This window comes from Lissotriton helveticus, chromosome 10 (genome assembly GCF_964261635.1).
Source record: "Lissotriton helveticus chromosome 10, aLisHel1.1, whole genome shotgun sequence".
NCBI lineage: Eukaryota > Metazoa > Chordata > Amphibia > Caudata > Salamandridae > Lissotriton > Lissotriton helveticus.
The window spans coordinates 1,148,920,030-1,148,947,936 of NC_136071.1; the positions used below are offsets into that span (position 1 = coordinate 1,148,920,030).

Below are 27,907 nucleotides of genomic sequence, written 5' to 3' on the forward strand. Positions count from 1 at the left end.
TTCATCATAAAACAAGTAGGAAAAAAGGAGCGGGGCCAGGTGTGGGCAAGATTCGGCAGGGTGTGTGTGTGATGAAAGGGTTTTATGGCCGAGTGCGCCGAGATGCTATCTTGACCGGCCACTGGGAGAGGAACTGACCAAACGGGTTGGCCTGGGGTGATGGTTTCAACCTGCCCAGGTCACGAAAAAGTCAATCAAGGAGTGCTTGTCCTTATGATATTGGATTAAGCCTATGTGAAGGGCAGCATACAAAATGGCTGCCGTATACAAAATGGAAGCCAAGGGTTCAGGGTACAAGTGACGATCTCGAGGTGAAAGCAACCTTCGAATGCGACGAAAATGCGTGTGCATAATGTACTCGCCATTCTCGGTCTTTTGATACTAAATTTGTCGTGATACGATGAAGTTTTATTCTTGTGTTTGAATGGTTACACGAGTTTGGATTTTCAGTACTACACCGTGACCGACCATCTGTGCACATCTAAAAGGTTTAGGTTCATTTATTTCTTTCATGAATGTTGTTTTCATTATACTTTCATCTGCATGCATTCTAGTACAGGCTGTTTTCTGGAATTGTTATTCTCAAATTGTTTGTCCTTGCTTACGGTTGTCTGTTGACTGTCTCGGCTCATATTGTGCTGTTTGCTTTTCGCTATTCTTCAAATAAACGTATTCACGTGTTGGCAACAGAATTTCCCTTTGTCCCAGTCGTGATCACCATTGCGAAAAGTATTTATTTTTTCGTTAAGGAGCGGAAGGGGAGCTCTGCTCTAGCCCTACGGCGACACCGCTCCTGTCATTGCGGCTACCCCGCTCCGACACTACCAGGGCTGACTCTTGTGGGCACATACTCTATTTTTGGTGGCAGCCTGTGCCCGTTGTATACTTGGAGTGCACACATGCACGTCATCGGCAGATGCTGTACGCATGCCATAAGCAGCATTAGACATACATCCCAGTGCTGAACCAAGGTCTCAACGTTCTGTACAGAAGTTTACATGCTGCCATCGTTCTATCATCAGCAGCATAATTTTTCACCTGCGTCTTAGTACATGCATGGGCGTATTACTGATTCTTGTATTTTCCCCGAATTTTGCTTGGCTGTGCCTTCCTCAAGCCTTATTTTTCAGCATTCAAAATGTAATGTGCCTAATTAAAACCCTATTCTCTCTGCATTGAAGATTTCACACACCTTTAAAGCCCTGGTGTTCGCCAAAAGGCTGCGCAGCGCTGCGGGGCTCTGTGTGGGTGTGTGAGGCGGGGCTCGCAGTGTGTGGGGGGGCTCTGTGTGGGTGTGTGGGGGCTCTGTGTGGGTGTGTGGGGGGGCTCTGTGTGTGTGTGTGTGGGTGGGGCTCTGTGTGGGGGGGCTCTCTGTTGGTGTGTGGGTGGCATTTGCGAGAGATTAAGCTATTGCCATTGTAAATGACAATGCCATTTATTTATCTGTTTTCAAAACCAACACATAAATAAAAAATTTGTCATTTACAATGCCAATAGCTCTAACTTTTGCAAAGGCGAAACCGTTTCATTGTAAATGCTTGTTTAATGGTGTCGTAAAAGCACGTTATGCACCAATATTGCACTGTTTCAGATTAGCTTGAATTTATCAGGCTTTAAAAAAAATAGCTTCCCACCTATTAGCTCCTTTTTAGGGTGTTATGGACGTGACCCTTCCTCCCTGCGCCTACCTTCAGGCTCTTGCCGCCTTGGGGCAACCCCCTTCTCATTTACAGGGCTGTCTTTGTTGCTATGATCTAAACTGCGGCCAAGCATCTTTTTCTTTAAATTGGATAATTCATTTCAAGGGGGTATTAATGCACTCTATCAGCAGCTGGGCACTTGCAATCTACCGTGTGAAACAGAGAAAGCAGAAACAGCTTAGAGTTGACCCAGGCGGCTGTAGGAGCCGTTGCAATGATCATTACATGGAAGGGCAGAAAAGGGCGATTTTAATGTAAAAGTGAGTTCTGGGAATGTGGGATGGAGAAAAAGTAGAGGTATGGAAGAGCTGGAGAGGATCTCTCGTGATTTGATAAAAATAAGAAAGTTCACATATCGGAGATATTTTGAGAGGGCGCTATCCTGTGCAGTAGTTGTTTGTCGGTATTTGACAAGGAGCTGGTTTATTTGGGCTCTAACTCAGAAGCTGCTCTCTGATTGGCTCCTTCAAGTATGAATCATGTGTCATGTTCCCTCTGTGGTCCTCTAGTCCTATGAATGGCTTTGCCTCTGGTATAACAGCAGCAAGTCTTAAATCTGCATCTCAAAGTGTCCTTCCAGAACATTGTACTGGTTATTAAACATCCCCTTTCACAGAATATTTTCATCTTCCACCTTTCTCCATCTTTTAGTGTCTGCTTGTCCTCAAAAGCCCAGGATGGAATATCCTGCTCAGTACTGGTGGTCTTCAACTTTCTCTATCTTGCTAGAGATGTGACCTTTTTGGACACAGGACTTCTAGTGAGGATTCAGGACTTCTAGTGAGATTTCACTGATGATATACCTTGTGGTGAAAAAACTTTTCCTCTCACCTCCTCCTGCTCATCCTCACTCCCTACAGCTCCATCATACAACACCCACCTCTTTACTAGGCGACACACTACAGATCCTGCTACTTTCTGGAGTCGTCTGAATCCTCTTCCTCACTGAGCGCTGGTCCTCTGCTCTAATGTTTACTGCTGTTACCTTTCGCCCTAGGCGCAGGGTGAGCAGAGCACCATCTGTGAAACGCTTCTGTGTTGGGTAGTATAAATGTTGAGGCTGAAATCCAAGTAGAAAACATGCTCTACTTTCCTTTGATCTTCTTCCCCTCAACCAAGTCAAGACTTGATCAGACTTCCAGAGAGCCCCAGTCTTATACCTGGTGGTTGCATCATTGCTCGCATCCATTCAAGCCACTCACAGCTCTGCAAATATTTTAGTATTTTCACTTGATCAGCTAAATTGGGTGATAAACAGTAAAAAGTGTTGGTATTTTCCCTGTTTTGGGGGCACCACAATCTTTCCTTCTCACAGCTAGTAAGGGAACTGATGGACTCCCAAGTGCAATTAAATGGTTTATAGAAACAGGTTGAGCTCTTGCTCCTGAAGTTCCACAGTTTGTTTGGTAGATATCAGCAGCAGCTCCTGGTCTATTTTGGAGGCTCTCGGTTACCCTCACTATTCTGAAGCCTGCTTGACTTATCTCTTCTTAGGTCAGTGATGGAAGAGTCTAGTTATTCAATAAGTCTTTTGGAGAGCTGTGTCTCCCTCACTCATGCCAGATAGATCCAGATCAAATATTTATATGTTCATTTAATATACAAATAAAAGTAAATATTAGAATGTTGAAATGTTGTGAGCTCCATTGAAGGGGTTGAAGTGGTTCTGGGACCATAATGGCTGATCTAGACCTTCTGGTTCAGCATTCCGTACTTGTCTTTCTGTTTCTCCTGTTTATTTTAGAACATTCTATCCTCAGAGACTGGAATGTTCTAATAGCATTGCAGCCCATTTATCCTGGTCTATACCTCCCCTCTGTTATAGGCCCTCACTTGCGCCTCAGGCCTAGAACTCAGGTTCAGGTCTTTTAACAACCATTATAGTCCTTGGCAGCGGGTGGGCACTCTGAATATTAACCCGCAGATTATTGGTGAGAACAACTTGAGGATAAAATATCAAAAAAGCAAATATAGATAGGTAAGTATGTCTAGCTTTTCTATACCTAACTCCACATATATGTACCTTGGCAGCACAGATATCTTCAATGTACGTAGATGTGGTGTTAGGAATCAATTAATCAGGGTTTGTAAAGCACGGCTACTCACCCGTGAGGGTCTCATGGTGCTGGGGGGGGGGGGGAGAGGGGCTGCTCATCCGTTTGGGGTTCAGTTGAAGAGTAAGGTCTTGAGATCCACCTGAATTGGGTCAATGACGGGGATTGCCTGAGGTGGAGGGGAAGGGTGTTCCAGGTCTTGGCGGCGAGGTAAGAGAAAGATCTTCCTCCTCTCCTGATCTTGCAGATCTGTGGGACGGTGGCCAGGGCCAGTTGGGCGGAGCGGAGGTGTCTGGTGGGTACGTGGAATGAGAGGCGATGGTTCAGATATGCTGGTGGTGAGTCATGGAGAGATTTAAAGACGTGTGTAAGGACTCTTTTGTTGACTGGGAACCAGTGGAGTTCTCGCAGGTGTTCAGTGATGCAGCTGGGGATGTTGAGGACCAGTCTGGCTGCAGTTTTTTGAACATTCTTTAGTTTCCTAAGGAGTTTCTGGATGACGCCGGTGTAGAGTGCGTTGCCATAGTCGAGTCTGCTGCTGATGAGTGTGCATGGGTGACCTTCTTTCTGGATTTGGTGGGGATCCATGTGCAGGTCTTTTGAAGCAGGTGAAGCCTGTGGAAGCATGATGAGTAAACAGCATTTATCAGGTTCATTGTGAGCAAGGAGTCTAGTATGATGCAGAGGTTTTGTGCGTGGTCCGTGGGTGTGGGGGGTGTTCCTAGTGCGGCGGCCCACCAGGAGTCATCCCAAGCTGTGGGGGTGGGTCCCAGGATCTGTAAAATCTAACGTAACGTAAATTTGTAAAGTGCACATTCACCCAGAAGAGAATCTTGGTGCTGAATAACAGATGTTTATTGTTACTTATCTCAATGGTACTCATTTTATCGACCTCAGAAGGGTGAAAGGCTGAGTGGACCCATTGGAATTTTAACCGGTCCCAAGCCCCTCCAGTGGATGCATATACTTCCCTTTATACACTTACCTTTTGGTATTTTGTTCCTTAATATTCAGTGATACAATTGCTGTAGTTGGCTATAAGTCTTAAGTTATTGTGCTTTGGTTGGTACAGCGGATTGTACATGCATTCAGTGCTCTGTTTGACCATAATGGATGCCTTCTCACTTATACAGATGCTTGACTCCAGATGCTGAGACTCGGCCTGACATTGTTGAAGTCTGTGCATTGATATCAGACGTGATGATGAAATACCTTGATGGTTTATCTACCTCTCAGCTTATTTTAGAGAAGAAACTGGATCGAGAAAGGAAACGTACTCAGAGATATTTTTCAGAAGCTAATATGAATGTGGTGACCCATCGCCATCAACTCGCCATGTTACCCCATGTAAGTAAACATATCACAAATGTGTATAAGATTTTTAGGGAAGTGGAATATAACAATGGTATATCAATAATATTGATATACCAGTTGTATCTGTCGCTCTCTGAATAGGTTTTAGGTTTTAAAGCTGATAACTGAATGGATTCAGGTGGATTCTGTTTATGCTGATTCAGGAGCCATGGACATAATACTCAAGAGAGGTGGTATCTTGAGAGAGTTATAGAAGATTGTGTGATTCCTAGGACATGATTTTATAATGCGATGAACTATGTGTGGTATGTTCATGTTTTCGGAAAATTTGAATAACTAAAACTGGAAAATAAGGTTGTCAGTCAATGACTTCTTTATTTTTTAATGTCCAGTTCTACAGCAATCTCTTAAATCTGAAATCTGATGACCTACAGTAATCTCTCTAACATACAGGACAAAAGAAGATGTGAAATCCTATCAACGATTTCTCTTTTAAACTCAGATTTTACCGTCTTTTTTTAAAGATCTTGCTTAAAAACTCAAGTATTTGTCAATAATGGGTCCTAGTTGCAAAGGTAAATGTGGCTGTAAGTCTAACTCAGGCAAGACATTGCAACCCAAAACCAAACTACAAAATAACTGTGTGTGTAAAAGGCCACTTAATGACACAGGTGCACATCACAGCCAAAAACCCTTTGCATTTGCCTAACATCAAGGCCTCACTAAAAATTATGGAAACCTGACCCAATTGGATCCACCCTCCTCTTAAATAACACCTCTCTACATTACCCTGTGCAAACATCCAATTTTCCTTGCAGTAATCCTGGATGATCAACTAAAGAACCTGCCAAGACTTATTTAAAGTCTGGTCGGTTTTTTGGCATTTTAAACTGTCCAACATTGGCAACAAGTCACTGTATTCCTCACTTACCAAATCATTTTACTTGCTCCTTGGTCTTAACAAAACCCATTGATTCCTGAATCACCTTTGCTCTACCTGTCAAACCGATCCTTTAATAAAGGAAATATCACAGATCTGTGCTTTAGTGTAACCCCCACGTCAGACCAGGAACATGACCTGAAAAACAATCAGCAACAATAAAATTAAGAACAATTATGATAGGGACCAATCAGGGCATATTTATCACTTGTAGCACTCAGACCTCTACCTGGCCATCACTAATGGGGAAAATTCCCAAAAAGCAATGCTGCACCCTTCATGCCTCCTTTTTTCCACCCGTCCTTCTGAGCAACATTTACCTTGCCAAAAAGCCACCTGCATCCAAGAATACCTAATTTGACCATTACGTTTTCTTAGTTTTCTCAGAGTAGCAACCCACTGAAGTTATCCAAAAATGTTTTCCACACTTTCAGATCGGGCCTCTCCCCTATGGATGCAGCAGAGTGTAACTGACAAAGCCAATCCCAGTCTCCTGCATTAAATCCTTCCCACTCACACTCCTCTATATGCAAAACTATGTTTCCTAACAGAACCTGACTGTTGCAAACTAATGTCTTCTTCAACAGCATCTCAACCAGCAGCCCATCAACTTCACCTTCTTATACTTGGACAGCCTAACCTCCATGTCTACCAAAGCAATCCCTATGCCCAAAACGTTATCCCTACACTTGGTCCTACCATCTTCACCAGGGCCAAATAGTCCTCCACATTCTGCATCAAAACTTGCAAACTGTCCTGCCTCTCCTGCCAGCCACTTGAATTTGGTGGAACCACAAAAACATAGCCTAACGAGAACCGGGTTTTTTGGAGTGAGGGAAATACTAGGCGCACTGCTCACGGTGGTAGATGTAATACTGATAGGTCAAGGTGCAAGTAGGTGAGGGGGCAAATGCCCTAAACCCCTCCAAAAGTGTGTGCCAGGGCACACGCCGTACATATAAGAACACAAAACCTATTGCACACCAGTTAAAGAAAATATAGAAAAGGATGTCTCAATGGACATTTGTAAGTTCAAGTTTCCAGTATTTTTTGTTATTTGCTGTAGTTGATGTACCGTTACTTATATTGTATAACTGTGTCTTCACTGTCAGTCTTATGTTCAGTTACACCCTCAATGAGGCTTACATGAGGTTTGTCTTTGGAACAAATAGAGTGGCCCCTCATGTGTATTTTCACAATGTATGAAGTATCAATTGATATTAGAATGGTATTGCATTCACTTTAATCCCATAATATGAACCAGAAGAGTTTCATTGAAAAGCTAACTGTCATATTTGTATCACATATTTTAACTACCTCTTTGCTAATAACCGCAACATATACTTCTAAGTTGTGCACAGAAAGTACTTGTGAATATTTGCATAATGTACAGTTTCAATAGATCGTACTATCGACACCACTGCATGGTGTAGATCGGATGCATGACCGGGCACGTGTGCATGGTTTTATTTCTTTCCTTAAGATGTTCTCGCTTTTTAATTTTAAAGAAATTCCGTTTTCCATGCCCTTTTCGCTCCCGACAACACAGCATGACACAATTGTTCACCTCCTAGGTATGTGCACCCACTTCCTTTCAACCAGACGCTCTAGTCTTCCTTCATACGGGCTTCTCTTGGACTACTTAACCACTTCCGGGTCGACATTACGTGTCCGTACCCGGAGTACTCGTCCTGCCGGCTTTTTCTTTGTAACTCGGGTAAGTTTTATTAGTGGTCCTATTGTTTTTCTGATTACGAGAGTAATCCATCGCTCAAACAACCGCACTGGTTGTCACAATGGTAAAGACAAACATTAGTCTCCTTCCGATCTACTATTTAACGCTTATGCAAATGTCTCTACATTTGTTTTCTGGAGTGGGCATACTGACGCTCTTGCTCCTCTTTTCCCTGTATATAGTTCTCATCCCTGGATAAACCGACCGAATATCCATTTTCCACGCTGATGTGCCCTCATACTTACCGTAATTGACCGAGTGGATGCTTTTACCTTCCTACGATACCGCTTTACAGCAGTCGACCCTGAGCACCACTAACCCATTTTCAAGGTGAGATGCCATATAACTACACTGTAGAAACTGTAAGTTCGAGCTCTTCTCACCAATGTTCTGCGAACTAGATGCAGCTTAGTGATCTGTAAATTCATTTTTTGCCCCCTTCCAGCTCTATTATCACACGTACTTTTAGTGATTCTGGACAACCTCCTTGACGTTTTTGAAAATACTCAACCTGGTCTCGAGCGGGGCCGGGTCGGAATTATCACCGGCAAAGCGGTGAGCTTTACTATTCCTTAATAATCACCCTTTTCTTTTATTTTTCACATACTTTACAATTAGTTTTTGAGTGCTCTTGTCGTCTTGCCATTCAAGACCTGGTTTTGAATTCCTTTTGCCCCTTTGTTCCCTCCCTTTTGGTATTGCTATAGACCTGTGGTTCAGTACCCTCCCGCTACAGGTAGGAAGCGCACCTTCTTCTCACTATATGATTGTCCTATGCACACCGATCTGCATTCAATGTTAATTCAATTTATTATTTTTCTTACACCTTTTCTCTCCCGCCCGATCCTTTCCGTCACCGGGATTTGATTTTCTAAACACAATTTCACTAGATCGATTTGCGGCACAAATGCACCCCCTGGTGTACCACGATCCTGTTTGCATTCACGCTTGTAGATATCCACTCCGGACGGCGGTACGGTGTTGTGTGCTTCCACAAGATTGTCACTTTTTATTATTACGATTTCCACCTGCACCTACGACTTGCACTAGAATCAACGACCCACGAAACGTAATATGCATTGATATGTTACCATGTATTCCATTATGTTTTTTGTATCCTCCCCAGCCCTGAGGAGTCGTGTAAGCACTGTTACTGCTTGGCGATGAAACACGTGTCGGCTGGTTATCCCTCCAATAAATGAGGATTTGTATTACCCATCGTTTTCCTTATCTTCAAATGTGGAAACTTGAACTTACAAATGTCCATTGAGACATCCTTTTCTATATTTTCTTTAACTGGTGTGCAATAGGTTTTGTGTTCGAACCACAAAAACATAAATCATCTAATAAGTAAGTTCTTCCGGTGGATCCCTACTGGAACTAGAAAGACGGTCACCCAGGCCCTCGTCACCAGCCGACTAGACTACGGGAACGCCCTATACGCAGGAACCACAATCAAACTTCAGAAAAGACTCCAACGCATACAGAACGCATCCGTACGACTCATCCTCGACATCCCCCGCCACAGTCACATATCAGCCCACCTGAGAGACCTGCACTGGCTCCCCGTCAGAAAAAGGATCACGTTCAGGCTCCTCACCCACGCACACAAAGCACTCCACGACATACTCCCCGAATACCTCAACAACCGCCTCACGTTCTACACTCCAACACGCAAACTCAGCTCCGCCAGCCTCGCCCTCGCCACCGTCCCACGGATCCACAGAACCACCGCCGGAGGAAGATCATTCTCCTACCTGGAGGCCAAGACGTGGAACTCCCTCCCCGCCCACCTACGACTGACCCAGGACCACCTCACATTCAGGAAACACCTCAAGACCTGGCTCTTCGAGCAGTAGCGGCACTTCCCCACTTCCCCCCCGCCCCCCAGTGCCTTGAGACCCTCACGGGTGAGTAGCGCGCTCGACAAGTGTATTGATTGATTGATTGATAAGTGGGTAACTGACTGAAAACTGTAATGAAAAGTGAACACCCGCTGAAAAAAACAGCTAAACATCTCAAACAGGGCAAAAGATACAAAACAGCCCATTGGCGAAGGTTTACCCACAAAGAAATAGACCCCAAGTTGCATGCCCAACAGTTCAAAGTGAGCCGGATGTACTGGTAGAAAGCGGAAATCAGACTTGATTTCACATTTTGCCACCAAAGCATCTGCTTTCACTCTGTTTTCAAACTCAATGGTGTCATCCACTGATGCATACTTCACCAATCTCAACTTGTCCACTATGAAATAGTTAACAGATTACCCGTCTGGCCAAGACAGGTGTTGAATCAATGTATAACTCACCTTTCTCTTCCTTCAGCACCACACCTATGGGCAAATAATCAGCCCTTCCATTGGCCATGTGTCAAAAGGACGCACCACTCTACCTTCTGCCACCTCTTTCATCAACTTGTTCAGCACAACTACAGGATGCTCCTTCCTCAAGCAACATTCTTTTTTTTTTTTTTTATATAGCGCGAACTAGACCCGAACCGAATCAGGTATCAGAGCGCTTTACATAGCACAAGTTACGTTTCTTTTTACATGAGGACACACACTTTCATTTTTAGGCACGGGGAGATTAATAAGCTAATGTAAACTCAAACCTAAAACTATTCAGCAATAACACAGCATCTTCTCTTATTAAACTGTATGCAATGTTGCAAGGGTTCCACTTTAACTGGTGTATGAGCCCTTCTACAGTTGGTTCTGGGTTCTCTCTGCCTATCATTCTGTACTTGCCATGTACCCCCTTGATCCCCTTGCTCAAGCCCAAATTGGGCACTGCATTACATGAGAGGGGGTCGACTGCCACACTTGGAGTGTTCACGCCTAAGTCTACAATATTCCCTATTGCAGAAACCTTTGTTAAATACCCAGCATGCCCTACATGATATCCCTGTTCCCCTGCCAATCCATGCCACTTCACTCTGGGAGGGCCGCCCCTGGAAGAGCTGATAAATCACACGCTGCACACTGGCAGTGTATGTTGTAGGCACCAAACTTGTTGGTGCCATCCATTGCAGACATAGAATGTATCCAATTCTATCCATTTTCCACTTACAGCTTTTGATAGCCTCATTCTAAACGTCAACTCATAATGCAACCAGGCCTTCCTCCAAAAGTTATTTGCACTTCATGAATCACATCAATGTATTTAAATAATGCAAGCCAGTGCTCAGGATATTTCTGACAGTACACAGAAAATCATGTATTAAAATGGCAACTGTCCAATAGCCATGAGCTGCTTTGAGAGCTTGGAGAACTGAAAATTCCTCCTTAGACCCTTACTTCAATGTGAAATAACTTAAAAACCTCTGCGAAGTCCCCCTTCCAAATGTTTTCCTTTATTGAGCACATTAGATGCGATCAAAGTGGTTTCGTAATCCCCCACCATGTATGGCAGTTTCTTATCTTTCTTCTCTTTACTCTCCTTCTTACCTTTGTCTTTTCCATCATCATTTACAAACTGACTTTCACTGTTCATCCCACTCCCTTTCTTTTTTTTTTATCCTCTCTGGTTACTTCAACACCATCAACACTGGTACCCTGGTCTGCCACATATTTACCTATAATTATCCTCATTGCCTTCCCTTTGGTGACATCTTCACAAGTGACACCAATTGACCTTGAAGCAATCTTTGTGTTAATCACATGAAGACCACCACTCATGGATTTGCCAGGCCTCAGCACTGAAACATTCGCTGAACCCTGCTCTCCTGACCGTTGACGCTGATGCACTCAGTAAGCCGCTGTTGGTTCTGCATCCTGAAACACGCCAAGCCTTTCCACTGAGTTAGTTACCCCTGATCTTCACCCACAGCTCGCTTCCTCAGGCCACCATTGCACTCTTATTTTCTTTCATTTCTCCTTCCCTGCTCCCATAACACTGTTCCATCTTCCCCTACCTACTACTCATCATTATCTGCAAAATCCAGCAGTTTCATTCGCATGCCCATCTAAACCTCTGCCCAGCTCATGCCACTCTTGTTGGGCACCTCCCCACCACTATTAGACTTGGGTTACATTTTAATAATGCCGGAGTAATCAAAGTAATTTTGTGTTACTCTTTTGATGCAAATTTCTGAAATTACGTGATTATGCTCGTTTGTGTATTATGGGTAATTTGGCAAAGAAATCCTACGACAGGAGCACGGGAACAACAAACATAAAGGCCAGGAGCAGCTCCTGGCTGCTGCCATTCATGTTCCTTCATATAGTGATATTTTCGTAGCACAAGATACATCTTCGAGTCCATTTTGGATGCAAGTATATGTTGCGCTAAGAAAATAGAGCTAAATGCTTGGTTACTCTCCTCGCATAAGCTCACGTCATTGTGCCATACTTATGCCACAGTAAATTATGCAAGTTATGCCCACCCTTAGTCACCAACACTGTTGCTCCTGAACTCTTCCAGAACCTTTGCCATCCCCTTCAGTAGAGAGGCCACTGTAGACCTTTTCTATGTCATGCTGAACAGGGTCTATGACACATACAGGATCCTCTTGGGTGCTGCCACCTACCTTTTTCAGCCTTTTGCTTCCCCTTTCCGACTTTTGAAATCATCTAGTTACCCATTACAATAGCCATAAGCCCGCCTTCTTCCTCCTCGCTATTTTCACTATGTAACTAAATTCCTCTGCCCTTCTCACCCTTACCTCTCTAACCCTTTACCATTCCCCTATCCACCTTGTGGATCACCTCTTCTTTTTTACTCACAGCTCCCTCCTTGCGTACACTCTTGTCCTCCTTGCAACCTGTATTGGCTGCAATAAACCTCTTAGACCCCATCATTGTTGGTCCTTGACCTCCCCATCAGTCTCCATCTGCACCTTCTCTTCTCCTGCAACTAGTGACTCACTCGTTTCGCCACCACTGAGCTCTCTGTCTTTCCCTCTCTCCTCATAGGTAGGCAGCAGCTCCATACCAGGGATGCGGAGCGGCCGCTCTTTACCCCTTCAACCATCTTCCTGAGTCAGTCTTCACTTTTCTGCCATGTCCAATTAGGATGGTCCTGCATTTTCATCATGCTGCTTCATGGCGCTTCACCTCCTTCATCTTGCCCTGCTGCAAAATCTGGTGCCCAAAGAAAGCCGCCATGCCCTCTTTCTTCGCTGGCCTCAGGGACAGCCTCACACCAGCTAAACCTCCTACAGAGCCTTCTTTCAGCTGTGCTACTACCAAAGGCCACACACTCCCCTCTCCTTACCATTGACTTGGGCTGTGAGCAAGCCCAAACAGCTGCCTCCATGCCTTTAGCTGAGTGCCACAAGGGACCTGCCCTCCACAGGACCTTTGCCTATCCAGTTTTAACAGGTCCTCCCAACTCCCTTCCCGAAGTACCAGTAGCCTTTCCACCACTGCTTTACACTGTACACCAACCCATTGTAGTAAAACCTGTAACTAGCTACTATGAAAACTGTCGAAAAGCTGCCCCTGACTCCATGGTTAACCAACATGCGGCCCTTCTTACCACAGGGCCCATCTCCATTTTGGTCAACAACTACTTGGAAGTGCTTCCCGTTCTCACTCTTTGATAGTGTTGCCATTGTCAATTAGACCCTTCTAGGTGGAAATTCACAAAATGTTGTGTTTTTCATGTTACTATGTAGGTGGAAGGTTGCAAGATGCACACTGGTTGGATTTGTTTTGGTGCTACGGCTCTGCCAATTTTGTCCAAATTAAATTGAATATACTGAGTGCCTGATTTTGAGGGTCACCAAAAGAAGCCCATGGAATGGGTGATGCTAGATCTTAGTCAAAACAAAAATCATGAGACTTTCGAGCGATATGTGCGCTGTACAAATGTCTCTGATTTGATTTGATTTTGATTTGATTTGTGTGTGGTGTCAAGCTTAGTAATTGTGGTGAACTGTAAGGCGCTTTCACCGAATTACAAATGCTGATCATTTAAGGTAATTTGATTAGCCATCTTTGGGAGAAAACATTTTTCTCTTATATAATTTTCTCATGGAAACTATTGATTCTGGTCAAGAAATTAAAAAGAGGGCACACTTTCAATAAATTCAGAGAAATCTTCAGCATCCATTTGACATACTGTGTAAAACATGGACTTTCAGCAGTTCATCTTGATTCCCCAGGGTTACACTGCAGTGTCAACGAAGACGTCCCATGAACAACTAGAGCGCTAACATTCTATATTTATTACATATCTGAGGCACAAATGAATGACATGTTGCTGGAACAGTAACTGCAGTATTAATAGCATTTCCTATGAGGAAAGCTGCATAGGAACACCAGGGCTTTAATTTTATAATGGAAATTGTGGTTTGAGCTCCTGAAAGCTAAAATGAGGATTCATTTTCAATCAATTATCAGATATCTCATCCATGTGAGAAAAAGGGTCTCATGTGCTGAGTGAAATATATATTTCTTAAAGTAAGTGTGTCAAATTGATGCCCCAGTGTTCTATTCTGGCTTCACCAAAGAGTTATAATGAGCAACTAGAATGCTAACATTCTATATCTGATAGAGACTTCTAGCTGCTGATTCCTTACCTTTGAATTTCCCAGACGCCAGCCTGGATCCGGAAACTTCTGCTGAGCAATACCCATTGCGCGCGACGTCAGGTGGCTCCATTCGATTCCGTGTGATGGTATCTGCAGCGTCAGTTATGACTTTGCGGTGCCTACATAGGCGCCACCCAGGGACGCGGACATCCGTTATTTTCTTTCTGTGCCAGTTAAGTGCTGAACCAGGAAGAGCTACCCCTCTCCTGCTTTTTGCAGGCTTTTTCTTGACTTTTTTCGACATTTTTGGAATCGACTTCGTGTGCGAGGGATGTCTTCAAGGAAGACAGGTTTCAAACCATGCTGGACTTGTTCCCGCATGATGCCGGATACCGATCCCCACCGCATATATCTTTGGTGTCTCGGCCGCGACCATCATACGAAGTCGTGTTCTGACTGTCAGGGGTGGCTCCGAAGACCTTGAGGGTGCGAGCGATGAAGTTACTCGCGGCCCAGCAGTCAACACCGTCGAGCGAGACTCCGAGGAGGTCACAATCCTTTTCGAAGAAGAGGATGTCCTGGGACCACTCCCGGAGACCTAAATCCTCTTCCTCCCATTCAAGGTCCTCAGGACACTCAGGGAAGAGGAACAAGAAGAAAAAGAAATCCAAGCGGACTTCGTCTTCACCTCAATTGGCGTCCGTCGTTGAGAGAGGTAAGGAGCACTGACGTTCTAGGCATAGTTCCGCTGAGCCAGAGTTGACTTCGCGCCTCCCCCCCTTTCCGGGAGCCGGAGCGACTTTCGCTCAAATAAAAGAATTTTACGATGCCATGCGCCGCGTATTTGAGCAGAATGACCCTGCTGGAGAGCCTTCGGGCCCTGCGGGGTCGGAGGGGGCCCCATTGGGTTCAACACCATTGGCTCCGGACACAATGCTGGTGGGGCCTCAGGGATCTGAACCCGGATCCGGTTCGACGCCGGTTGTGCCAACTCGTCTTTCCCCGGTGTCGAACCTGACATTGGTGCCTGCGACATCGCCGATTCCCGTTGGTGGCGAAAGCCTCACCCTCATCCCCAATGACACGGAGCCAGAACAGAGTTGATTGAGGCTGAATCCGATGTCGACAGAACCCAGAGGTTCTATGTTGTCGCCTGACCACTTTGAAAACGTGCTGGGCTCAGAAGAGGAATTGGAGGAATCTGGGGACCCTCTTGAACACCAGGATGTCTCTGAGGAGAATATGGACTGGTATGGGGAACTTGGGGAGGCCAGTGGTCTGGATACTTCCCCAGATACTGGCATACTCTCACCTCCTACTGTAGCTACAAAGTAGAGAGCGTCCAATGCCATGGTGGTAAAGAGGGCAGCTGTGGCCCTCGGACTCGAGCTGCCCTCCGTGCAAGTCAGGACTAATCTCCTGACTGAGGTGCTTCAATCCGGGGCTTCCACTTCCGAACCCCTGATGCCCTTTAATGAGGCACTTACAGATGTCCTTCTAGGAACTTGGTTCAAACCTAGCACAGGGGCTCCTATGACTAGGACGATTGCACGCCGTCATCGCAAACCCCAAATTCCTCAGCCAACACCCCACCCCAGAGGGTTTGGTGGTGCAGGCCTCCATGTCCCAGGGCTCATTCCCTTCCACCCCTCTGGATAGGGAATCCAAGGGGTTGGATTCACTTGGGAAGAAGTTGTTTTCTTCCTCCAGCCGGGCATTGCAGTACGGTCTGGGTTAGATAAGACCGATTCGCTGGGCACATCGAATTCAACGATGGTGGCCCTGAGGCACCACGCCTAGCTTCGTACCACTGGCTTCTTGTGCGATGTCCAAGCTAATTTGATGGGCATGCCCTTCAATGGAACCCGCCTTTTACCTGCCTTTTGGGGAAAAGGCAGAATCGGCTACGGTCAGGTAAAAGGACTCTCGTGCTACGGTCAGATCCTTAGGCCTTTCCTCCACTTCTCGTGGCCAGTCTTCCTTTTGCCCCTTTCGTGGCAATGGAAGGGGTTTCCAGCCACGTCAGCCCTATCCCAGCCACCGTCCTGCACAGACTGCCCAAGCCGTACGAGGATGTGGTGCATTCCAATCTCGGAATGGAGGCCAGAAGTCGTCTACCACATGGCCCCCGGCAGCCACAGCCTCCAAGCACTCCAATGCTGACTATGCAAGGCCACACTACTCCAGTTGGTGGGAGAATCCTTCATCATTTCCCTCACTGGAGATCCATAACATTGGACAAGTGGGTCTTGCAGATCGTCCAGGATGGCTATTCTCTACCTTTACTTTCTTTTTCTCCTACTATTCTGCCAAGTCAGGAACGGCTGACGGAAGATCATTTAAAGTTGCTTCAAGAGGAAGTTACGGCTCTTTTGGCCACGGGGAGCTATAGAAAGGGTCCCAGTTGCAGAAGTAGGCAGTGGCTGTTATTCCCGCTACCTTCTGATTCCAAAGAAGAACAAGGGGCTACTGCCCATTTTCGATCTTCAGACCGTCAATCAATCAATCAATCAATCATAGCATTTGTAAAGCGCACTACATACCCGTGAGGGTCTCAAGGTGCTGGGGGTGGGGGTGGGGGGGGGGGGGGGGTGGATGCTGCTACTGCTCGAAGAGCCAGGTCTTGAGGTGTCCTCTGAAGGTCAGCAGGTCTAGGGTCTGCCGTAGGTGGGTGAGGAGGGTGTTCCAGGTCTAAAGGGCGAGGTGGGAGAACGATCTGCCGCCGGAGGTCGCTCTTCAGGTGTGGGGGACTGTGGCGAGGGCGAGGTCGGCGGAGTGGAGCTGGCGGGTGGGGGTGTAGAAGCTGAGTCGTCTGTTAAGGTATGCTGGTCCGGTGTTGTGGAGTGCCTTGTGTGCGTGGAAGAGGAGCCGTCAATCTCTTCCTCAAATAGGAGAAATTAAAAATGCTCACTCTGGCTCAGGTCTTGTCTGCCCTAGACCAGGAAGACTGGATGGTAGCGTTGGACCTGCAGGATGCGTATTTTCACATTCCCAGCCTGCCGGGCCACAGGTGTTACCTGTGGTTCAAGGTAGCCCCTGAGCACTCTTAGTGTACTGTGTTCCCCTTTGGGCTTACCAGTGCCCCTCGGGTGTTCACCAAGGTGATGGCGGTGGTTGCAGCTCATCTGCACTGGTTAGGGGTTTCAGTCTTCCCTTTCCTCGACGACTGGCTGTTGAAGGCACCCTTGCCCCAGGCAGTCATCTCCCACCTTCAGACTACGACCGACCTCCTGCATTTGCTGGGGTTTTCTATAAACGTGCTGAAGTCACAACTGACTCCTGAGATGCTCCCTTTCATCGGAGCTGTTCTGGACATAGCTCAGCTCCGGACTTATCCTCCTGAGCAGCGAGTCCAGGATATTCAGATTATGATTCTGATATTTCAGCCTCTATCCTGGATTTCGGTGAGGTTGACTCTGAGGCTGTTGGGCCTCATGGCCTCCTGCACTCTGTTGGTAATACATGCGAGATGATGTATGCGGGCTCTGCAGTGGGACTTGAAGTTTCAATGGGCACATCATCAGGGAAATCTCACTGACATAGTTCAGGTCTCGGAAGGAACTGCGAAAGATCTGCAGTGGTGCTTGACGAACCGCTATTGGGTCAACGGCAGACCCCGCTCCCTTCCCCAACCAGATCTCACAGTTGCGACAGATGTGTCACTTCTGGGATGGGGCGGTCATCTGGGAGAGGTGGAGATCAGGGGACACTGTTCTCCGGCGGAGTCAGAGTTGCACATTTTTTATTTGTTGGAGCTCTGAGTGATTCAGTTGGCATTGAAAGCACATCTTCCCTTTGTCTAGGGGAATCTAGTGTAGGTGTTCAACAGCCATGTGTACTGCAGCAAGCAGGGCGGGGTGGGATCGTGGAACCTTTGCCGAGAGGCCTTGCGTCTCTGGTCATGGCTGGAACAGCAGGGCATAACCTTGGTGTTTCAACACCTGGCAGATTCTCTGAACGCTAGGGCGTACAAACTCAGCCGTCTATGCCTAGCAGATCATCAGTGGCGTCTCCAGTTGGAGATGGTGCAAGGACTCTTTCAGCAGTGGGGAGAACCTCGGTTAGATTTGTTGGCCTCCAAAGAGAAGGCGCAGTGTCAGCAGTACTGCGCACTGGAGTTTCCAAGGGGGCAATCACTTGGCGACGCCTTTCGTAGCAAGTGGAGTTCAGGCCTGTTGTACACCTTTCCGCCCATTCCACTCCTACCCTGGGTTCTGAAGAGGATCAGGAAAGACCGGGCCCAAGTCATTCTTGTGAGTCTGGACTGGGAGAGGAGAGTCTGGTAACCAGAGCTTCTGAGAATGAGTGTCGATCCTCTGATCAGGCTGCTTCTTCGGCAGGATCTTCTTTCGCAGCAGCAGGGACGGGTTCTCCACCCAAACCTGTCAACTCTGCGCCTCCATGCATGGAGATTGAGCGGCAAGAGTTGATAGTTTGTGACCTTCCTCCTGAAGTCTGTAACGTTATTCTGGTGAACAGGCGGCCCTCCGCTAAGACGGTATACGCCTGCCGCTGGCAGAAATTTGTATTATACTGTACAGAAAGGTCCATTGACCCTCTTTCTGCTTTTCTTTCTACTGTCCTTCTATTCATTCTAACCCTTGCCCAGCAGGGCTCTGCCTTGGGAACTCTCAAGGGTTACCTTTCTGCTCTGTCTGCTTTTTTGCGGCTGCCAGACCAATTCAATTCTATTTTCTAAAAGGGCTAGCTCACTTATTTCCACCCATGCCCTTTGTTATGCCAACCTTAATTTGGTCCTCACTTACCGGATGTGTGCTCCATTTGAGCCTTTGCATAATTGTCCCCTCTGGCTGTTGAGCAACAAAACAGCCCTCTTAGTGGCTTTTATTGCTAGAAGAGGAGCTATTTAATGTAATGCATTTTCTGTGGAGCAGACTCAAGTAAATGAGCATAAAGGGGTCAACTAAGATACAAAATAAACTGTCAAGAGAGGTAAGGGCTATAGTCATTTATGGCATTATTATTTTTAAATGACAAAAAACAGTAAATGAAAGAGCTTTACACGCCTGTTTCTTCAGACTATCCATCCTCTCTGTCTCTTATTCCTTATTTTTTTTTATTTTTGTAAATAGTATCATTCTGGTAAATAAAGAGGCTTTTCAATCCTTGATTTAAATGCTTGGATGTGACTTTTAGAGGTGCAGAAAGTTGTTTGCAGACAGACGTCTTATTTAAAATTAATAGATTTGTCCTCCCAGCAGTAGTGAAACCCTCAAAATGAGTTGCTGTTTAGACTTTCATTTTATTTTTTACCCATGTCTTTTGGTCATTAGTTGCATCTCCCTGCACAAATGTGCACTGGCTTTACATTTATTTTATTATTATTTATTGAAAGTTTACTACAAAGAAATTATAAATGACTTTAAAAATATATATGTATATTTTCTATAAAATATCTCGATGCCTTATAAATCACTACATTCAAGGATAATTAAAAAACATATTTTAAAATAGGTGACATTGTAAATCGGATAGAACAATGAGGCAACTATTTTTAAATAAAGTGAATAACTTTTTGGGCTACTCAATTTTCACAGACTGGCAATACTATCAATATATCACACCAAAAGGGAAGGAATGTTTTCAGTCACTCATTTATTTCGGAAACCTGTCACAGCAGTAATGAGAACCTTTCTACTGTACATATTCAGCCTTGTGCACAGGAAAGAGAAGGATTCTTATGCTCCTTCTCCATCATCATGGCTCTCACTGCAGGATATTCTGTGAGCTAGGTGAGCATTCACATTCCTTATTAGAAATCTGTGATCTTCACAAATTGCTGATAGGGGAAGAAGGTATAGAGATGTGTGGACTGATGCTGTATGATGCTTGTGTCAGTATTTAGTTATGAATCAACTGGGTGGATATCGACCCGCTGGGAGTATTTTGGTAGTGCACAGTTGAAGCTATCCCCTAGAGTGCTATGGTTGATCATGAAACTCCGGTTATTACTTTTGACTGAACTTCTTGCCGCTATATTGAAAGATATCAGTGTAGATGGAATAAGCTATAATTTTACACATTCAAGCGTCCATTTTGGATTTTAATGCCCACATGTGTGTGAATATTCCCTCCTTGAACAGGGGAAGCTGATTGTAAAGTATTACAATCAGCTTGACCTGGGTAACAATGACAGGACTACCTACATGTGAAGTCTATGCAAGACAATCGGATACACTGAAGCTGTAGCAGGCAACTATCTTTTTCCATAGAGCAAGGATTTGTGCTGTGCCTAATTTTCAGTTCTACTTCTGGGCCATATGCACATCCAGCAGTCATCTTAGTTAATTGTAAAAACTGATCTCAAGGTTACTCAGTTATGACATAATTCTTTCAAGATGACTACTTTGTATGACCCAGGCATGTAGCATGATGGGCATTAATACAATACAGATAGTTCGAATGCCTTTGAGCAACCTGACTGAATATTGTTATTACAGGTAGTAAGATTTAAATACTTACAGATCTTAGGTGTCTGTTCACAAAACAACACAGCATTGTTGTGGCTAAGATATCACTATTTTATACATTTTACTTGGATCAAGCAGCCAATAACACTTTAAAGTGTACTGCATAATGAGTAGACCAATTAGAGTAATTGACATCTGAGCACTGAACTAAGCATGTATGCACTGCTGCTGTGAATTAAAGAAACAACTAATTGTGTAACTGGGTGGTTTACAAGATGTTAAATAGGATTCCTTTATGTTATTGTAATGTTTAACAGAGTTTATGGAGGTTCATGTAAAATTGTTTATTAAAATCAATAAAGAATGTGATGTTTATTTTGAAAATAGTATTCTATCCCTGTATGCAGACTATATTACGCAGTACAGAAAGGCTTCATAAAAAGAGTCGCCACAAGTCATACATAAAATCTCTCCAGTACTGGTCCCTACCCTGACAAATATTTTTAACCAATCAATACAACATTGTGTGGTTCCTGACCATTGGAAAGAAGCAATAATCAGGCCCATTCTGAAGAAGCCAAATGCAGACCCGGACCAATTTGCAAATTATAGGCCTATCTCCCTTTTGCCACTCTTTGGGAAAGTCATGGAGACCCTAATCAATAAACAACTTGTTGCCCACCTGGAATCAAATAAACTCCTGGACCCATCCCAATCCGGTTTCAGGGCATTCCACAGCACCGAAACAGCCCTGCTTGAGGTCGTGGATAATATAAGGTTATCCTTAGACTCAAAAAAGTCAGCCATCCTGATATTACTGGATTTATCTGCGGCCTTCGACACCATCTCGCATCGCATACTGTTAGAGCGCCTTGTTGAGATTGGTGTCGAAGGAAACGCTCTTAAATGTATATCAAGTTATCTTGAAAACAGGCGATCAAGGGTCCAAATTGGTGATCATACCTCTATCTCCTATAATAATGATAAAGGTGTCCCACAGGGATCTATTTTAAGCCCGACCCTTTTCAATATTTACGTCTCCCCTCTGGCCAAAATCATCAGAGAAAGCGGTTTTGGGACAATATCTTATGCTGACGACACTCAAATTCTCGTCACCATCAGCCAAAACCATGAAGACGATAAACATAGGTTCAAAAATTGTATGACCAACATACAAGAGTGGATGACTAGTAACTACCTAATGATGAACGCAGGGAAGACCGAAGTCATGCTCTTTGGCAAAGCGGACCAAATCTGGTCACCGGATTGGTGGCCTGACGCCCTGGGCACTTGCCCTGCCCCCAAACCTTACGTCAGGAATCTGGGCGTAGTCCTAGATAACAAGCTCACCATGTCTGAACATATTAAAAAAACAGTTGGAAACAGCTATGGCCAGATACGTAGCCTGAGGAAGATCTTTAAATGGATCCCGCTCTCAGCACGTATGCCCCTAGTCCAAGGGCTGGTTATAAACAGGATAGACTACGGGAACGCCCTGTTCTCAGCCATCAATCAGTCACTACTAAACCGTCTTCAGGTCCTTCAAAATACTGCTGCGAGGCTAGCACTAGACCTTCCCCCTCGCACCCCGTCAGCAGCATGTCTCAGAACGTTGCACTGGCTCCCCGTTAAAAAACGTATAAAGTTTAAACTCTGTTGTCTGGTCCATAAGGCAGTAAATGGACATGGACCAGCCTACCTGGAAAGGAAACTTAAAGCCCATATCCCAATTAGGACTCTACGTTCCTCTAGTAAAGCCCTTTTATCCATTCCTAGAGTCCGAACGGTTAGAAACGGGGATCGAGCCTTTAGTAAAACCGCCCCAGAAGCATGGAACTCCCTCCCCATATCTCTGAGAGAAGAGCCAGATCATGCCAGATTTCGGAAACGGCTTAAAACCTGTCTCTTTAACTCTTAGTATTCCGAACTCTTAAATCCCTCTGAATTTGCTGAAATCCAAGGATCTTGTCTGCTCCAGCGCTCTGAGACCTTCGGGTGAATTATGCGCTTTACAAGTGAAATAAATGTAATGTTGACAACCTTCTTCAAATTGTCCTAGATGGCAGATGTAATGCACATGTTTTGTGATTGTTCATCACTAGATTACCTTTGGAAAGGGGTATTTCAATGTCGGAGTGTAATTACGTAAACACTAATTGAACATTGTTGGGCGTTGCAAACCATGCTAGAAAGAAGGAATAGGACTTGATTTTACTACCAGGCATATTTGCTAGGGTATTGATTATTCAGGTATGAATTTAAACGATACACCCTGCCACTAAATCCTAAACCTGAAGATGGAAAGTGTTCACAACCTTTTTTTTAAAGCACATACCGGCATATTTTAGGGATACCATGGACATCGATCTGGCTAACCTTCCCACGCTCATTATAGTAAAGCTTAGGGAGTTGTGTGGGGCTAGGGAATTACCAGCTTCCACCAATGCTAGGACGTCGGAGCTGATAAAATCTATTAAAGCCTGGGCAGAGGCCCAGCTAGCAGAGACACCCTCTGAGACAGCGGAGGCTCCAGAAGAAATAAGGGTGAGGAGGATCCCATAGGGTCTCAGTGAGGTTGAGGCAGAATGCCTGTCTTTTTCTACCATAACCAGGGTCCGCCTAGAGCTAGTTGGGGTGAGAAGATCCACCACAGGAAGAGTAAGTCTGTCCTTCAAGGAGAGAGAGCTTGAGGCCCAGTTAGCCTACTTAGCTTTAGAGGCAGAGAAGTTGGCCCCAGCCAAAAAGAAGTAGGTAAGGGAAGAGCGAAGGGATGGTGGCAGTGAAGACAGCCACCTAGCAGTGGTGTGTTTTACCCAAGGCTGCCCAAGGGGGTCGTTCCTAAATATCAGATGGTTGATAATATAGATAAGTGGCTGACAGCATTTGAGAGGGCCCTTAGAATGAGGAGGGTGAGTTCTCCACAATGGGCTTCACGCCTGTGAGAGCTAATCCCAGTAGCTGGGAGAGATATACTGTTGTCCCTAGAGGGGGAAGAAGCTGAGTCCTACACTCTCTTAAAGCAATACCTTATCAGGAAAGGTGGGCTCACCCCTGAGCAGTATGGAAAGAAGTGAAGGGACACCCAGAAAGCAAGTACCCAAACTTGGGTTGTCTTGTAGACATCTCAGTGAAGGCACTAGAGGGCTGGATACAGGGTAACTAGGTAGTCACCTATTAGGGCCTGTACAATGTGTTCATATAGGAGCACATATTAGCTAATAGTCCCTGGGATAAGTTACACCATTATCTAGTTTACTCTAAACTGTCTGGTCCCAGGGTACTGGGTGAGACAGCAGATGAGTGGGTTCACACCAGGGTGAGCAAGAAGAACCAGGAAGGTGATAAAAAAAGGACAGGTCCCCTCCATGGGAACGCGCTGGGTAACTAAGATAAAAAAGCAAGAGAGTCCTTTAAAGGTCCACAAACACAAGCACAAGGAGGCAGGTTCCTGAGCTATTCCACAATCAAGGGGAAGGGGTATTAGGGGAAGTTCTTTGAACCTACAAAGGTAGGGAATTGTTTTGACTGCATGCAGCCAGGACTCAAGAGAGGAGATGCTGTCTGTTCCAAGAATGCCTCCACTGGTGGGCAGGTCCAAGGGATTGCTAAAGTAGGTGTAGGGGTGGACATTGTCCCAGAGATGGGGAAGAGGTATTCAGAGGTAACCTTAGTTTCTTTAGGTGGGGTAGAAGTTGCAGACCTGGCAACCTTACCTCCAAGCATGGAGAAGTACCGGCAGAGGCCTAAAATCAACAGTATTGAGCTTGAGGCTCTGAGAGATAAAAGAACTAGTGTGGCCCCGGTTGTGGACAGACTGGTTTCCCCAGAACATATCCAACCTGTTGTATTCCACCAGGTAACCTATGCAGACAGCAGAGCCAAGCTGCATCCCTTGGCAGTGGTGAGCTTGGAATGGGGAGGTGTGACTGGCCCGAAAAAGGTAGCTGTGTCTCCTGTCCTAAATGATCTTGAAGCTTCTGACTGGTCAGGGATGGAAAGGATAGTCCATGCGCAGATGCTGGACCACCCTGGACCTCCCTGAGTGGGTATGTGCTACGACTAGGTCACAGACTGCACATCAGGCGAGTGCTGGACACTTGGACCCTGGAACAATGGGCCAAGCCTACAAGAACACGAGAAAGTGCACAGGGTCTGGTGAGCCATCCCAAGAAGCTCCAGAGGTCCAGGAGAAATCCAACACTGAGGGAGAGGATCTTGCCTCTGAGGTAGGGAGGTGACCCCTGCAAGATCTCTCCAACTTTGCAGAATTGCAAGGAGCTGGTGGACCCACCAGTGTGGAGTTGTGTCAGGGGCAAAGAGAGTGTCCTTCTCTTGAAGTCCTGAGGCAGACTGCCTCCAGGCAAGAGCAGGGTGATGTTAGTGAATTCCACAGGGTCTACTCGGAGGATGGCATTCTCTATACTGAAGCAAGGGATCCCAAACCAGGGGCAACCAGGATAGTGGTGGTCCCCCAGAAATATAGAGTTCCTCCTCACTTTGAGCCAAAACATCCCCTTGGCAGGCCATTTGAGTCAGACCAAGACCTGGAATAGGCTGGCCAACCATTTCTATTGGCCCTACATGTCTGCCAAAGTAAAGGAGTTATGTACCTCCTGTGTCACCTGTCAGGACAGTGGCAAGACCGGGGGCAAGCCAAAGGCTCATTTTATACTACTGCCAGTGGTTGGGACTCATTTTGAGCGGGTAGGGATTCACGTTGTTGGTCCCCTAGACCCACCAAGGCACTACCTCTCAGAACGGTCACTACACCCACAGTGGCTACGGCCCTACTTGGTGTCTTCCCCAGAGGGGGGGTCATGTCCTTTAGCATGGTTCCATCAAGTACATACCAATTACATACATTTTGTCTCATCCACACGACAAACGGTTCTACACAGGTGACCTTTCACCTAGTCACTTACTTCTGTCTCTTCGACACCCGGCTTTCGGTACCCTATTTTAATCCCTGCACCTGACGTACATAAACATGATCTCAGGCACAGCAGATTCATTCTATTTCATCCATGGCCAACATGCAGTTGTGCATGATCATTTTTGTTTAGAAAAGGATTAGCAAAGGATTAGATAATGTTTTCAAAACATATCGATTCTAGAAGAAACCCTGGAGCGACCACTTAGTATAAAAGACCCTCACTCCCCCTTACAAAGAAGAGGAGAATTCCTTCCAGGCTGGACCGAGACTCTGCAGGCTGATCCTTCGACAGGCAGAGACCTGACATCCCCTGCGGGGTGCCATCCTCGACGCAGAGATGGGGTCCTTCGTTCTAAGCCACCAGGTGAGGGATTAGTACTTCCCCAGTAGATTCTTGGCTCCAGTAGGACATATACTAGCTTCACCTACATATATACGTTAGGCTCATTTAGGTAGGATACACATCGTAGGAGTACGCCAATGCTATTGTTTTATATAATCTACTTTTATCCATCTTATTAGCACCATGGTAGAAATGTATCTACTATTTACGATATTGGTACTAGCGATAACATTTGTCTACTCCTGTCTATTGATTGTTGCAGCTAATATGCTTCACACTAGACTGACGCTTGACCAATAAATAATTATCGAAACCTTTCCAATCGTCATTTAATGTGTATTTTGAGAAGAGTAAGCACGAGTAACTGAGCGAAAGATACAGTATTGTTTTTCACCTTACCTGAGGAATCGGGCTTGTCATGTTCAGTGGTTGCCAGAAACTACCTACACCGCTGTAGAATACAGGGGGGTGGTAGTGGCACCGAAGAGCTAGCAAGTCTAACGGCTGACTCATCCTGTGGGAGTGTCCAGAGTCTGTCTGCACACCAAACCCTCAGTTTAGGTCATCCAAAACGCACAGGTCCTGGGGGGTCCTAGGAACTACACAACAGGGGGTTGTCAAAGGAGGTGGTCTCATACAGGGGGGCTAACTTCATGTCCACCTATCTGAAGGCAATGTGGGATGAATGTGGTGTTACATACAAGTTAAAAAAAACAGCTGGAGCCTCATCAGGCACCCCAACGCAGCCAGAATGCACAGCTAAGCAAATATATGTGAACCATCCAATAAAGTTTAGATATTCTCATCCATCTTTTCAAAGCAATTTATTCCATAAGTGATCTGTAAGTAATCCGCATTTCCTCAATATTTCCATTTTCCCATCTTAGCTCAAGTTCAACGAGTGCCTACAAGGCTTTGCTCATCAACACGTAGAGGTGCAGAATTACACATAATCCAACGTGGAAGATTTCATTCCCAATGCATTTCAGGCTATATCAATTCTTCTTCAGGGGAAACTGCAATGAAAACATCAGAGTAAAACACATGTGTTGCCATTATAAACTGTTCAAATCTTTTTTTATAATGCGACTTACAGCTGTATATTATATAATGAAATCAGTGCAAACCTCTGTCATAAAGCCCAACAATACAATGTGATAATATGACTGCAAGTGAAATACAATCTCACCGAAAAGCTAACAGTGCCCTCAAGCCCAAAAACAGTGCGCTATATATACACTCAGTGTTACAACATTTTCTCATCTCCTCATTAACCAAAACATCGACATGCATCAAAAACATATATTGTGATTAGAAACCAAGAAAACATATTTAGGATGCCCTTATTAAACAGAGCCAAAGCCTGAAAGCTTAGTGAAACATACCTCCACCAAGTCTGTAAACCCACGCAATTCAGTCACTCATGTGTACTGAAATGAACCGCTAAAATGGAAAACACCATACCACATGACACAACAGCATACCACATGACACAAATCCTGTATAAACATAAACGAAACCCTACCACCCTCATGCTCCCCACAACAATTAAATCAATCATGCAGTGTACCTCTTTATAAAATACAAAAAATAAAACAGTTGTGCTTAAGTCCAACAGTGTAACAATGTATGCAAAAACGACAATATTCACAATAAAAACAGTGTAAATGATACATCAAACACCTCTGTGTTGATGAGTAAAGCTTTGTAGGCACTCCTTGAACTTGAGCAAAGATTGGAAAATGGAAATATTGTGAAAATGTGGATTACTTACAAATTACTTATTGAATAAATTGCTTTGAACAAATGGAGGAGAATCCTTGAACTTTATTGGATGGTTCACACATATTTGCTTAGCTGTGCATCCTTGGTTAGTATGCCTGATGAGGCTCCAGCTGGATTTGTTGTTCGAGCACCCGCACGGACGGAGAGCGCACCAGAATGGCACACAAAAAATCTCTGCCTAGAGCACTGTAAAACCTT

At 45.2% G+C, this 27,907-nt stretch overlaps 1 protein-coding gene across 3 annotated transcripts in view; it reads left to right on the plus strand.

The window, feature by feature from the left end:
• NEK10 (NIMA related kinase 10) overlaps positions 1 to 27,907 on the plus strand; it is a 1,104,115-nt gene that overhangs the window by 694,106 nt on the left and 382,102 nt on the right. For 2 of the 3 annotated variants that reach the window (XM_078663960.1, XM_078663961.1), the window contains exon 26: positions 4,888 to 5,101. In XM_078663960.1, the coding sequence (XP_078520086.1) occupies positions 4,888 to 5,101 (214 nt within the window). Of the gene's footprint in view, positions 1 to 4,887; positions 5,102 to 27,907 lie in introns of those variants that run through there. The other variant, XR_013601712.1, reaches the window with a different exon arrangement.